This window comes from Melanerpes formicivorus, unplaced genomic scaffold (genome assembly GCF_026170545.1).
Source record: "Melanerpes formicivorus ecotype bairdi unplaced genomic scaffold, bMelFor1.0.p_v2 SCAF_22, whole genome shotgun sequence".
Taxonomy (NCBI): domain Eukaryota; kingdom Metazoa; phylum Chordata; class Aves; order Piciformes; family Picidae; genus Melanerpes; species Melanerpes formicivorus.
In genome coordinates this window covers 10,489,251-10,502,802 of record NW_027142374.1, presented here as the reverse complement: position 1 = coordinate 10,502,802, position 13,552 = coordinate 10,489,251, and the positions used below count along the sequence as shown (strand labels likewise).

General features: G+C 46.1%; 1 protein-coding gene across 2 annotated transcripts in view; it reads right to left on the bottom strand.

Annotated features, from left to right (window-relative positions):
• Window positions 1-13,552, bottom strand: part of TMEM255A (transmembrane protein 255A) — a 36,438-nt gene that overhangs the window by 10,560 nt on the left and 12,326 nt on the right. Inside the window, exons 4-5 of one of the 2 annotated variants that reach the window (XM_068152121.1) lie at window positions 2,895-2,984; window positions 973-1,035 (exon numbers count right to left, since the gene is read on the bottom strand). In XM_068152121.1, coding sequence (XP_068008222.1) covers window positions 973-1,035; window positions 2,895-2,984 — 153 coding nt within the window. The remainder of the gene's footprint in view (window positions 1-972; window positions 1,036-2,894; window positions 2,985-13,552) is intronic. The other variant, XM_068152122.1, reaches the window with a different exon arrangement.

Sequence of the window (13,552 nt, the reverse complement as noted above, 5' to 3'; positions counted from 1 at the left end):
ATCATCTAGTTCCAACCCCCCTGCCATGGGCAGGGACACCCCACACTACATCAGGCTGGACAGAGCCTCATCCAGCCTGGTCTTAAACACCTCCAGGAACGGGGCCTCAACCACCTCCCTGGACAACCCATTCCAGGGCTTCACCACTCTCATGGTGAAGAACCTCCTCCTCACATCCAGCCTGAATCTCCCCACCTCCAGCTTCATTCCATTCCCCCTAGTCCTATCACTACCTGAGATCCTGAGAAGTCCCTCCCCAGCCCTCCTGTAGGCCCCCTTCAGATACTGGAAGGCCACAATTAGGTCACCTCAGAGCCTTCTCTTCTCCAGACTGAACAGCCCCAACTCCTTCAGTCTGTCCTCGTAGGACAGTAGTAACACCCAAGCTCATGGATGGTCTTGTGGCTAGGAAGAGAATGCCTACCAATGCCATTGTGTACTACTTACTTGGAAAATCAGATAGACATTTTAATTTGGAATATAGTGGTTATTCAAAACTACTTGGCAACATGTTAGGGAATCTCAGAGAGACTCATTGCACAGCAAAGGCAAGTTACTCACACACTATCAGTATGTGGCAGGAACATCTGCCCCCAGTGGGCTGCTCTTTGGAGAAGACAACAGACAGCAGAGGCTGACACATGTGGCTCATATCTACAGAAATTACTACCGCATGAACTCTTAACCCACCACCCTGCTCCCAAAATGAAGCACAGCTAGATCTAGAGAAAACAGTGTTCCTATCCCACATCCTCTTCACCTGCTCCTTCACTAATGTGGCAGTAACAAGTGTAGAGGAATTCACTCCCTGGGTCCTGCTGGCATTCTGCTCCTACCCCAGGCCCAGCCTCCCACTCCCTCCTCATTTCACAGGCCTCTGGGACACTAGAGCAGCAGCTTGACAGCAGGTTCCTCCACCTGCACCCTAAAGCCTGCCCCTCTATGGTGTCACACAGCCAAATCTGCTCTTACCTCTGGTGGGGTCGTACTCTTGGAGTAGTACTGACATCGCCCCGCATAAAGTGGCCTCAGATCCTGCCAATGAAAAAGCACCAGGCTTAGCATTGCAGGGAATCAATGCTGAGCTGGAGAAGGGCACCAGGCTTTAGAGAGACCCTGCTCTAACATCAGCACCTCAACACATTGGCAGATAGGTAACAGCCCCTACCCCAGCCCTCCTGAACCCCAAGTGATATGTAACATTTGGTCTCTGGAGGCAGGCACAGGAGGAGCAGATTCTTGAGCCAGGCTTGTGGGAGTGACTGCGACCATCCCAAACTGGATGACTCATTCCTCATCCCCCTAGACACGTCCCAGGGCTGATGACATGTTTCTGAGGGTTCTTCATGCTGAATCATAAAAATTTCTCATTAAATTGTTGGCAAATTTATCTTTCTGGTCTCTTGAGTGACTTGTGAGACAGCTCTGGTTTACCAATGACTCAGCATGTAAACATCATTAGTGTCTCACTTTGGGGCAGCTTGGTCTCCAGGGCAAAATTTTACAGAAAGCAACAGTGGATGTGTATCTGCATCAGCAAGCCCTTCCCAGGAGTAGCTGAATATGCTCTCTGGGCATCTGATCCAAAGCTCGAGGTGGCAGCAGCAGAGCAGGTGATAGTAGGGACACTGTGCTAGCATGGCAGGAGCACTTCTGCAAAATGGTGACAGTTTTGGACTGTTAGAGGGTGAAGCAAGCCCAAAGGCATGTCTGTTCATAAAGAGTCAAACCACAGCTCTCATCATCCCAGCTACTCAGGTCTGGCTGCTTCAGATATGCAGACATCCCTGAGGCTAACCAGGAGGAGGTGCCAGCTCACACCATCACCCAACCCATGAAGTCAGCACCTAAAAGTCCCAGAGCAAGTCTGCAAGTCTCAGACCCACACAGCCAGCATCAAGAGTCAAAGGAGCTTCACCTTTTTATCAAAGCTAATGCTTCACATGCCTCACAAGTAGTACCAGAGATGGCCAATACTTACTGGCTGCATCTGGACAGAGGGAGACCTGTTACACAGCTGAGTGGAGGCGGAGCTGCCCTTGGCTCTCTCAGCAAACCCTACTGCCCAGCCACCTTTCTACCACTGCAATGCTCAGGGGCAGGAAAGGGAGGCAGCTTGACAAAGAGAATGATGAGCCAGCTGACATGGTGAGTTTCCACTTGATGGATAATTCTGACCTGAAGTTTCTTTCCATTCTCATCACAAGTAAATCCCAAATCTTTCTTTTCCTTCCCATTCTGTCAAAAAACCCTACAAAAACAGTCATCAAACTGCAGAGCTGCAGGAGTAATATCTGTTTGCAGTTAGAAATGGCAATTCAAAAGCTGAAATGGAATAGTGCTTTTCCATTTCTCTATTATTAACTGAGGCTTTTGCAAGTCCAGCTGTACTAGTGATCAGTCATGACAACAGTGGCTCTTTTTTTTTTTGAAGTCATCAAATGGAAACTGAGAACCTACTCTAAGTGCTTCCTGTTTGTAGTGTAACACTTTGATGAGCTTCCTATCAAATGGCTTCCTCCTACCACAACATCCAGCAGTTCAATCAGCACTGAGAACTACCTCTGCTGACATTTAAAATGCAATAGATGCTACTGGTGGTAGCTGTAATTCACATTACACCTTTCAGGTTTGAGAGCCACGTAAACACATAAAATAGACACCAAAGGCCCCCAGGAGCAAGGGTTTAAGATCTTGCTTGCTGCTAAGGTACAGATACTTCTGAGAAACTGACACATTTTTCTGAAGCTCATGATTTAAACCAGCACTCAGCACATGACATAGATCAAAGCCCTGGGGGGTGTGATGTGGCCTGATATGGCATTATGAACACCATCACTTGTTTTCCTAGAGTAAAAGAACTGCAGCACCTGTGTTTTCCTGGAAGCACTTACTATGTGTCTGGCAGCAAAGACGCCGTCTACTATGGCACAGCAGAACGCGGCAATGACACCAAAGCTGATGAAGACGATCGATGCAACCAGCTGGGAAAGGAAAACAAAGCAAAGTATCATCTGCCTCTCCACAACCAAGCGCTTCATGCCCTCTCCACAAGGATACCTAAATTGCAGTCAATGACCCAAATGCCTGCTCAGGCTGCACGGGCTGCTGTCACTGAAGGCAAGGGGATGTGCATCTCAAAGGAGAGCATCTGCTCCTGTAAGGTGGCCCAGCAGCAGCATTGTGCCAGACTGGTTCTCTGGGGCCTTGATATCATAATGCAAGTTTTAAAGTGACTCCAAAGCTCTAAACTTAGGCTGGGATACAACCCCTCTTCTGGCTGCTACTATCTTTAACTCTTCCCTGGAGAGAAAAAGAGAAGATTTCTTCCCTCCCTGTTCTGGAGCACTGCAGAGAGCTGCTCCTGTGAACACCTCCCAGGCTGTAAGGACACAAGATTATGTGAACCTCCCTGGTGGGAAACACTTTCCTGCAGGCCTAAACACAAATCCATGATACCAGAAGACAGGGGACCACCCTACACCACTGCTGTTGTACGCCTTCACAGCAGCTTGTCTGGGCTCCTCTGTGCTGGGTTGTGGCAAGCACAGCCCACAGGCCTCCTCCTGGCTTGGGTCAGCTCTAAGGAGAGAGATCTCCACCTTCAGCTCAAGGAAATCAGTCAGGTCTGACCCTCTTCCACTGTCCCCATTCTGCCCAATCTTAAAATCAGGGTGAAAGCATTTAGAATGTAAACAAGAAACACTTAAACCCCAAACCAGGTAAGAGAAACAAAAATGTCTACTCCCACTATACCAGTTTAAATACCATCTCTGCCAAAATGCCATTGCCCAACTGGGAGAAACATGTGAGTGATGCCATGACCTCTCTCCTTGCTCCCCAATAGCAGTTCAGCTTCTGCCAGTGGGTTCCAGACCAACCAGCACTCCCAATACTGATCCAAATCCCCCCTCCCAAAACACATCAGGGATACTGACAGGGCCATGGAGGGAGGGCAAGAATGGCAAGAGTAACAATCAATGACTTGGCGTCTAAGTGGAGACAGGGGGTGGTACTGGGACTGGTGCTGTTTAACACCTTTGAGGGCAATGTGGACAGTGGGACTGAGTGCACCCTCAGCAGGTTTGCTGGTGACATCAAGCTGTGTGGTATGCTCAACATGCTGCCAGGACAGGATGTCATCCAGAGGGACCTTGACAAGCTTGAGAGGTGGGACAGTGGGAACCTCATGAAGCTCAACAAAACTAGGTGCAAGGTCCTGCACCTGAGTTGGGGCAATCTCAAGCACAAATACAGGCTGGGCAGAGAATGGATAGAGAGCAGTCCTGAGGGGAAGAACTTTGGAGTGCTGTTTGATGAGAAGTTCAACACAAGCCAGCAATGTGCATTTGCAGCCCAGAAAGCCAACTGTGTCCTGGATTGCATCAAAAGAAACGTGGCCAGCAGGTTGAGGGAGGCAATTCTCCTCCTCTCCTCCTCTTTCATGAGACCCTACTGTTCATAGCCAGCTCTGGAGTCCTCAACATAAAAAGGACACAGAATTGATAGAGAGGGTCAGAGGAGGGCCATGAAGATGATCAGAGGGCTAGAACACCTCTCCTATGAAGACAGGCTGAGAGAGTTTGGGTTATTCAGCCTGGAGAAGAGAATGCTCCAGGGAGACCTTAGAGCAGCCTTCCAGTATTTGAAGAGGGCTACAGGAGAGCTGGAGAAGGACTTTTTACAAAGGTATATAGCAGTTGGATTGAAGGGTAATGGCTTCAAATGGGACGAAGCTAGAGTTAGGCATTAAGAAGAAATTCTTCACCATGGGGGTGGTGAGGCACTGGAACAGGTTGCCCAGAGAAGTTGTGGAGGCTCCAACCCAGAAACTGTTTAAAGTCATGTTAGCTTTAAACAGGAGCTTTGAGCAACCTGGTCTAGTAGATGCCCCTGCTCATGGCAGTGGGACTGGAACTAGACACTCTTTAAGATCCCTTCCAACCCAAACCATTCTATGATTCTATTTTAACCTAAAAATCCTTCAATCACGTTGGTTTTATCCAAACCTCCTTCAGTGGAAACAGACCTTTCTCCTGAAGCCCCAAAACAGATAGCTTTCGAGAAATAATGGGTTAAAACATAGAATGTGAAGCAATTGAAGGAAGCACAAACCACATAGAGCAATAAATCGGCTAAGGCATGGGACACTGTGACAGAAAAAGGACGGTTGACGTTGCCCCCTTAAGAAAGGGAACATGTTGGACGGAAGTTGGTAAACGGAAGGAATAGTCTAAACTAATTTCATTGGACGAGTGGGAGGAAGCACTTTTCGGAACTGGGAGTAAACTGGACATTTCCAGCACTTCTCAGTCAGTCTTGCTTCCGCCTCTTCTTCAGGCAACAGTTTTCTGTCCTGGGCTTTCTGCCAAGGCTCCGGCCTTGAGAGAAAAACAGATAACAGGCCTGTATTAACTCTTTTCCAATTAACACAAACTGCTTCTAACATTTTTTTTTCTTTCCTCTCTTTTCTCTCTCTTCCTATCCCACTCTGGGGAAAGGGGGGAGAGAGGGGAGAGCGGAGGTGGGGAACCCCCTCTGTCCAGAGGGGGGTCACTCTCATTTCTGTGTTACTCTGTTGTATATCTTTGTATATATTGTAGATATTGTAAATTTGTAAATAATCCCCTGCAAACCCTACATCGCTTTGTAAATATAGCTCCACTGCTTTGCTAATTCAGCTTGCGAGTTTTTTTTCCTTTCCCGTCAATTTTTTTTTCCCTTTTACTTTACAAGGGGGAAGGGAGGAGGCTTTCTCGGCCTTACCTTCCATCCCACCACATTTTTTTTTTATTGGCGTACCCAACGTGTGGCAGATAATTAGTTTAATTTATTATTTGATTGATTTAGTGTTTTCCAGCTGAATTAGCAAACATGAAGGTATTGTGGTTTGTGGAGCGATTATTCTTTTCAATTTTTGGGGCTCTGGTTTACAGATATTGTTTGGGTTTGATTTTGGATTACCTGGGTAAATATTTGGTGCGGACGATTTATATGTGGGTTATGTATAGAGTTAAACTATGGTATGGAAAATGTATTAATTTATTATGGCCAGTGAGATACAGGAATGTTACCTCCACCACTCTCCCAATTGAGATAAAGAGTTTTAAGATTCCGCCTGAGGAGACAGTAACTTTAGGTGATGTCTGGGATCCAAAGGTGATTTATTTGGTGTGTATAATTCTGCTGCTGGTGATAACTAATGTGTATTCTCTGTATTCCTGGCGTCAGGAGAAAAAGGTGTCCAGAGCTTGTTTTGTTATTAAAACTAGATCAAAAAGAAAACGCCGTGGCTCTCGATCAGTCCCAGAGTCATCTAGTGATGAGGACTGTGCAGAACCCGTGTCAGTCAAAAAGAAGGCTAAAAAGTTAATTGGTAAGGCAGCTCTAAATGACTTTGCTGATTCTAGCAAGCAGCCAAGGGCATCGGCTGGTGTCAACATGGCGCCTACTCCTTCTCCTACTCCTTCTCCTTCTTCTTCTTCTCCGTCGGCCGTTAATGGAGCAACGTCACTTCCACCCACTCCCTCGGTGGGACCGGAAGTCACTGCCCCAGCAGCTGATTTATCTCAGGACCTGTCAGCTTCCATTAAGGTGGCTGTAAATTCAAACACAGCTCCAGTTAAGGTGGCTCCTTTAAAGACTAGAGCTGGAAAGGGCAAGGATGGAGAAGAAGAGGAGGAGACTGATCCTGGTGAGGGGCCCTCTACTCTAAAAGATCCTGCTCAGGAGGAAGAGAAGGTTTGTTTTAAAGATCTAGCTAACCTAGTGAGATCAAAGCAGGATAGAGATGAAGCTAGGAAAGCAGCTGGCAAAGGTGGTTCTCAGCTTAAAGAGATCCTTAGGAGAATGACAGCAGGATTTTACGGGCAAAGAATTCAGGGAGATGAAGATGAAGATGATATTACGGACTGTTCTTCGCCAAGGGAGGAATTGCGTAATGTCCGTAAAGATTTCACCAGGGCAGATAAGGAGCCAGTTCTAGCTTGGCTTAGTAGGTGTTATGATACAGGTGCTTCAGCTCTAACAGTTGGAGACAAGTCAGCAGCTCAGTTAGGAACTCTCTCAAGGGACAATGGAATAGATAGACATCTAGGCGAAGCTCTCGGTAAGGTTAATCTGTGGATACGCCTCTTAATAGCAGTTGCCCTGAGATACCCTTCCCGAGATGATCTTCCATGGAATCCTAAACCCTGGACTACCATAGATGAGGGAATTAAGCGCTTGAGAGAATTTGCTGTTAGAGAGCTACTCTATGGTGAACATGAAACTATGAATCCTGATGACGTTCCTGTGGGTATTGGTCTTGCTAAAAAGATCATCAAACTTGCTCCTTCTAATTATGCAAATATTCTGGCAAGCAGAATTGTGTCAAGAAGTTATGGTGGAGCTTCTCCCACGGTTGGCCAATTCAGTGATCAAATGAGACAATTGGAGGATAGCATGACACGTGGTTCTTTGGTTTCAGCCATTAAAACGATGTCTGGTGATATTCAGAATTGCATAAGAGAGTTAAAAGATGAATTTAGAAATTCCATATCCCAATTAGCACAAAGGGATAATTTCAATTCTCCCTCCAGGTGGGTACAAGTTTCATCTGTGAGGAATACACGTCCTCCAAGGAGGTCATTCCAAAACAGGACATTCCAAAACAGGTCATTCCAAAACAGACCACCAAGGCAATCACGTAGAACTATTTGGATAACTCTGCGTGATCAGTTTGGTGAGAACATGAACCGCTGGGATGGCCAACCAACTTCTAATCTTTTCAGGAGACTGAGGGAATTGCAAAGTGGCAGAACCCGAGGTAGCAATACCAGAAGGGTAGCTGTTACTTCCACAGTTCCCCAGAACGACTCTTATAGCTCCAACAGTGGCTCCAGTTATAACATGCAAAGTTATAACCCTGCACAATATGTGCAATGCACATGTGCGCATGTTCCCCATAACTAGGGGTGCCCTGCCTCCCGCCAGGGGGAGGAGAGGGATAACAGAGATAATAGAATCTATTGGGATGTGTACATCCAGTGGCCTGGCACTTCACAATTTCAGAAGTACAGGGCCTTGGTTGACACAGGAGCTCAGTGCACCATAATACCATCAAATTATCAGGGATCAGAGTCTATAACTATTCTGGGAGTCACTGGTGGATCTCAAGAGTTAAGTAAGGTAGAGGTTAATATAAGTCTAACTGGTAAACAATGGAGGAAGCATACAGTTGTGACCGGACCTGATGCACCTTGTATTTTGGGAATTGATTTTCTGAGAGAAGGGCGTTTCAAAGACCCTAGAGGTTACAAATGGGCTTTTGGAGTAGCTTCAATAGAAATTGATGGACAAAAATTGAAGCTGTCTGCCAGACCTGAACTTTCTGATGAATCTGCAGTTGTGGGACAACGTAAGATACAGGACATTAAATTGCCGGTTGCTTCTCAGACTGTGCATCACAGACAATACAGAACCAACCGTGACTCTTTGTTGCCCATTCAGAATCTGATTCGTCAGTTGGAAAGTCAGAAAGTCATCAGCAAAACTCATTCACCCTTCAACAGTCCAGTGTGGCCTGTGCGGAAGCAGAATGGAGACTGGCGTCTGACGGTAGACTACCGAGCCCTGAATGAAGTGACACCACCTATGAGTGCAGCAGTACCAGACATGATGGAGCTTCAGTATGAGCTGGAATCCAAAGAGGCCAAATGGTATGCTATCATAGACATTGCTAATGCATTTTTCTCTATTCCCATCGCAGAGGAATGCAGGCCTCAGTTTGCTTTCACCTGGAGAGGAATCCAGTACACTTTCAACAGATTGCCAATGGGCTGGATCCACAGCTCAAGCATCTGTCATGCAGTGATCCATGATGCTCTGGAGAAAGGAGGTGCTCCAGAACACATCCAGTTCATCGATGACATCATCAACTGGGGTAAAACTGCTGAGGAAGTCTTCGAGAAAGGTAACAAAATCATTGACATTCTTCTGAATGCAGGTTTTGCCATCAAACGAGACAAGGTGAAAGGACCTACCACAGAGATTCAATTTCTGGGAGTGAAGTGGCAGGATGGACGCCGACACATTCCAGTGGATGTGGTAAATAGAGTCTCTACCATGGCAAGTCCCACAAACAAGCAAGAGACCCTACGTTTCTTGGGGATAGTGGGATTTTGGAGACTGCACATTCCTGGATACAGTCAGATTGTGAAACCTCTGTATGATGTGACTCGAAAGAGAAACCATTTCCACTGGGGACCTGAACAACAAGCAGCCTTTGACCAGATAAAGCAAGAGGTAATTCAAGCAATGGGTCTGGGACCAGTCCGAGATGGTCCAGACATTAAGAACATTTTGTACACGGCTGCGAGTGACAATGGTCCAACCTGGTGCTTGTGGCAAAAAGCTCCAGGTGAGACACGTGGACGACCTCTTGGTTTCTGGAGTCGAGGTTACAGAGGTTCAGAGGCTAACTATACACCAATAGAGAAAGAAATTCTAGCTGCCTATGAAGGAGTAAAAGCATCTTCTGAAGTGATTGGAACAGAATCACAACTTCTCTTAGCTCCCAGATTACCAGTTTTGAATTGGATGTTCAAAGGCAAAGGATCCACACCACATCATGCCACAGACTCAACCTGGTCGAAGTGGATGGCTCTGATAACACAGAGAGCTCGAATGGGAAATCTTGAAAGACCTGGTCTAGTGGAGGTGATCTCAAGTTGGCCTGAAGGCATCAACTGTGCTAAACCTCCAGAGGAGAAAGTAACTCGTGCTGAGGAAGCTCCTCCTTACAATGACCTTTCTGATGATGAAAAGAAATATGCTTTGTTCACAGACGGTTCCTGTCGTCTTGTTGGAAACAAGCGAAGGTGGAAGTCTGCAGTGTGGAGTCCAACACGCCGAGTTGCAGAGGCGAAAGATGGAGAAGGAGAATCCAGTCAGTTCGCAGAGGTAAAAGCTGTCCAGCTAGCTCTCGACGTAGCTGAACGTGAGAGATGGCCAAAGCTTTATCTCTACACCGACTCATGGATGGTAGCCAATGCTCTATGGGGTTGGCTAAAGAACTGGAAGAAGAGTGGTTGGCAGAGGAAAGGAAAACCCATTTGGGCAGCCAACCTGTGGCAGGACATTGCTGATCGAATCGAGAGAATTCCAGTGAAAGTGAGACACATCGATGCTCACATTCCTAAGAGCAAAGCTACTGAGGAACAGCAACACAACCATCAGGCAGATCTAGCTGCAAGAGTTTCTCAAGTAGACATGGACTCTAATCTTGATCTCGACTGGAAACACCGAGGTGAGATATTTTTAGCTCGGTGGGCTCACGATTCGTCAGGACATCAAGGCAGAGATGCAACATACCAATGGGCTCGTGACAGATCCATAGACATTTCCATGGATGCTATCACACAAGTCATCCATGACTGTGACATTTGTGCTGCTATTAAGCAGGCAAAACGACTTAAGCCCTTGTGGTATGGTGACAGATGGTCCAAGTACAAGTATGGTGAAGCTTGGCAGATTGACTACATCACTCTACCACGTTCTCGTTCTGGTAAGCAGTATGTGCTTACTATGGTAGAGGCAAACACTGGATGGTTGGAAACTTATCCAGTTCCACATGCAACTGCACGCAACACCATTCTCGGTCTGGAGAGACAGATCCTGTGGAGACACGGAACTCCAGAGAGAATTGAGTCAGACAATGGAACTCATTTCAAGAACAACCTTGTAAAGAGCTGGGCAAAAGAGCACGGTATTGAGTGGATATCCATATTCCCTACTATGCACCAGCTTCAGGGAAGATTGAACGCTACAATGGTTTGTTGAAGACCACTCTCAAAGCCATGGGAGGTGGATCTTTGAAAAACTGGGAAAAGCATTTAGCACAAGCAACCTGGCTGGTAAATAGTAGAGGTTCAGTGAACCGAGCTGGACCTGCACATTCAGATTTGCTACGGAAAGTAGAGGGTGATAGAGTTCCTGTTGTTAGAGAAAAGAATCTGTTAGGTAAAACTGTTTGGGTATTTTCACCCTCAGGAGAGGCTAAGCCTGTCCGAGGGGTGGTTTCAGCTGAAGGTCCGGGTCACACTTATTGGGTAATGCAAGAGAATGGTGAAATTCAGTGTATTCCACAAAGAAATTTAACTTTAGCTGAAAGAGGTTAATTTCGAACTGTTGTACAGCTACATCGCGTCCAAAGGAAGAATCAACGAGGAGTCTACGGTGCACGAACCCTGAGATCCCTGAGAGCCCTGAGTCAACTAAGAGACCCTGAGATTTCCCTGTTTCCCTTTTCTTCGCTGCATCGGTGAAGAAATGAACTGTTTTCCATTTTTCTCATTTTCTGATTTTCTTGGACTTTTGAATCATTTACATCTGAGCATAGCCGGAATGGACTATGAACTTTACTCACGAACTGTAAATATCATTTTGGATTGGATGGACAGTATGAACAGCCAATGAAATTGTTTAGAAGGGGTGGACTGTGGCCGGTTGACGTTGCCCCCTTAAGAAAGGGAACATGTTGGACGGAAGTTGGTAAACGGAAGGAATAGTCTAAACTAATTTCATTGGACGAGTGGGAGGAAGCACTTTTCGGAACTGGGAGTAAACTGGACATTTCCAGCACTTCTCAGTCAGTCTTGCTTCCGCCTCTTCTTCAGGCAACAGTTTTCTGTCCTGGGCTTTCTGCCAAGGCTCCGGCCTTGAGAGAAAAACAGATAACAGGCCTGTATTAACTCTTTTCCAATTAACACAAACTGCTTCTAACATTTTTTTTTCTTTCCTCTCTTTTCTCTCTCTTCCTATCCCACTCTGGGGAAAGGGGGGAGAGAGGGGAGAGCGGAGGTGGGGAACCCCCTCTGTCCAGAGGGGGGTCACTCTCATTTCTGTGTTACTCTGTTGTATATCTTTGTATATATTGTAGATATTGTAAATTTGTAAATAATCCCCTGCAAACCCTACATCGCTTTGTAAATATAGCTCCACTGCTTTGCTAATTCAGCTTGCGAGTTTTTTTTCCTTTCCCGTCAATTTTTTTTCCCTTTTACTTTACAAGGGGGAAGGGAGGAGGCTTTCTCGGCCTTACCTTCCATCCCACCACAATAAGGAATAAAAGACTGATAAGAACTGTTAGAGCAATCATGATTCAGAGCCAAAAAGGTCAAACTGACCCTAAGAGCCTTGTCAAGTCAGCGGAACCAAGCCGGGTACACCGGGAATTGACCAAATTAGGAAAGGAGTTCAAAAGTTTAAGAGAGGAAGACTCATCAGGAGACCCCTGCCCATGATGAAGGCCACCGGAATGACCACCAGGAAGATCCTCAAAAGAGATGTCCCCGCCCACGCTCCGCCTACACCACGCCCCATATGATTATGTATATGATCTGATGCAATACTACATCCAAAACTGTATAAAAGGCATGCTTTTGTTACGGGAAAGGCAGAAATCCATTTAGTGATTTCTCCAACGCGTTGCCAATAAAAATACCTCCTGTCTATCTGACTTAAACTGAGTCTCTTAGGCAGTTATTCTCGCCTTTTGGGGCAAAATTCGGCATCACTCCAGCAACATTCTTGTGAAGACTAGTTCAGCTTGAGCAATGAGTGGAGCTGCAGGAGGGATCTCTTGGGACAGTGTGCAATTGCTTACTTCAGTTAGCTTCAAAATGAGAGAAAATAAAATGACTTTCTAGATGAGGCAAGTATTCAAGGCTGGTATTACTGCAAATAAAGTAGGTAGAGAAGACCATGTAAACAAGTCATGGCCACTAGTAACAAGCTGTTACTGCAATATTAGATGCTGTGCCACAAAGTACTTGCAGATGGCAGCAGGTGCCAAGTTTTCCGGGATCAGGTCCTATGCTAGGAGCCTGTTTCTGTCAGCTGCAAACACCAGCATTTCCACACCACTCAGGCCCACACCGTCTCCACATCTGCATCACAACTTGCACTACCCAGCACAGCAGTTGTGCTGTTCCACTACCACAACCAGTGAAACCAAACAAGAAGAGAGAGCACAGCTGCTTACAGTCTGGGTGGAAGAAATGGGGTTTATAGCTTAGGTTGTTTTGTAGCAAGCTTAGGTTTTCATACACAGGTGAAAGAGGATAGTCTCCCTAAATAGCATGACCCATGGAGATGGGAAGTGAGTCAAATACTAAATATATACAATTTGGTTATTTGTGGGTCACCCCTGCTTGCAGACAGCAGCTGCTAATATGGTGATTAAAAATAATACATTGTTAATGGTGATACTTTCATAACAGCCCTACTAAGATACAGAATCATAGAATGGTCTGAGAGGGAAGGGATCTCCAAAGGTCATCCAGTCCAATGATGTTAGAAACAGTTTTGCTCTCTTTATTTACAGTTTCCTCTCTCTCACCTGGAGAAAGCACAACCTGAAAACCAACTGCTGAGAATTTATGATACAAAAAATTAAACAGCAGATAAAACCATACCAATTCATTTTAAAAATCCATGGGTTTCAACTAGCCCCATGATTTATCAGCAAGAGTTGTGACATAGGGGGGGCAATACCGTCACTGTAGAAAGC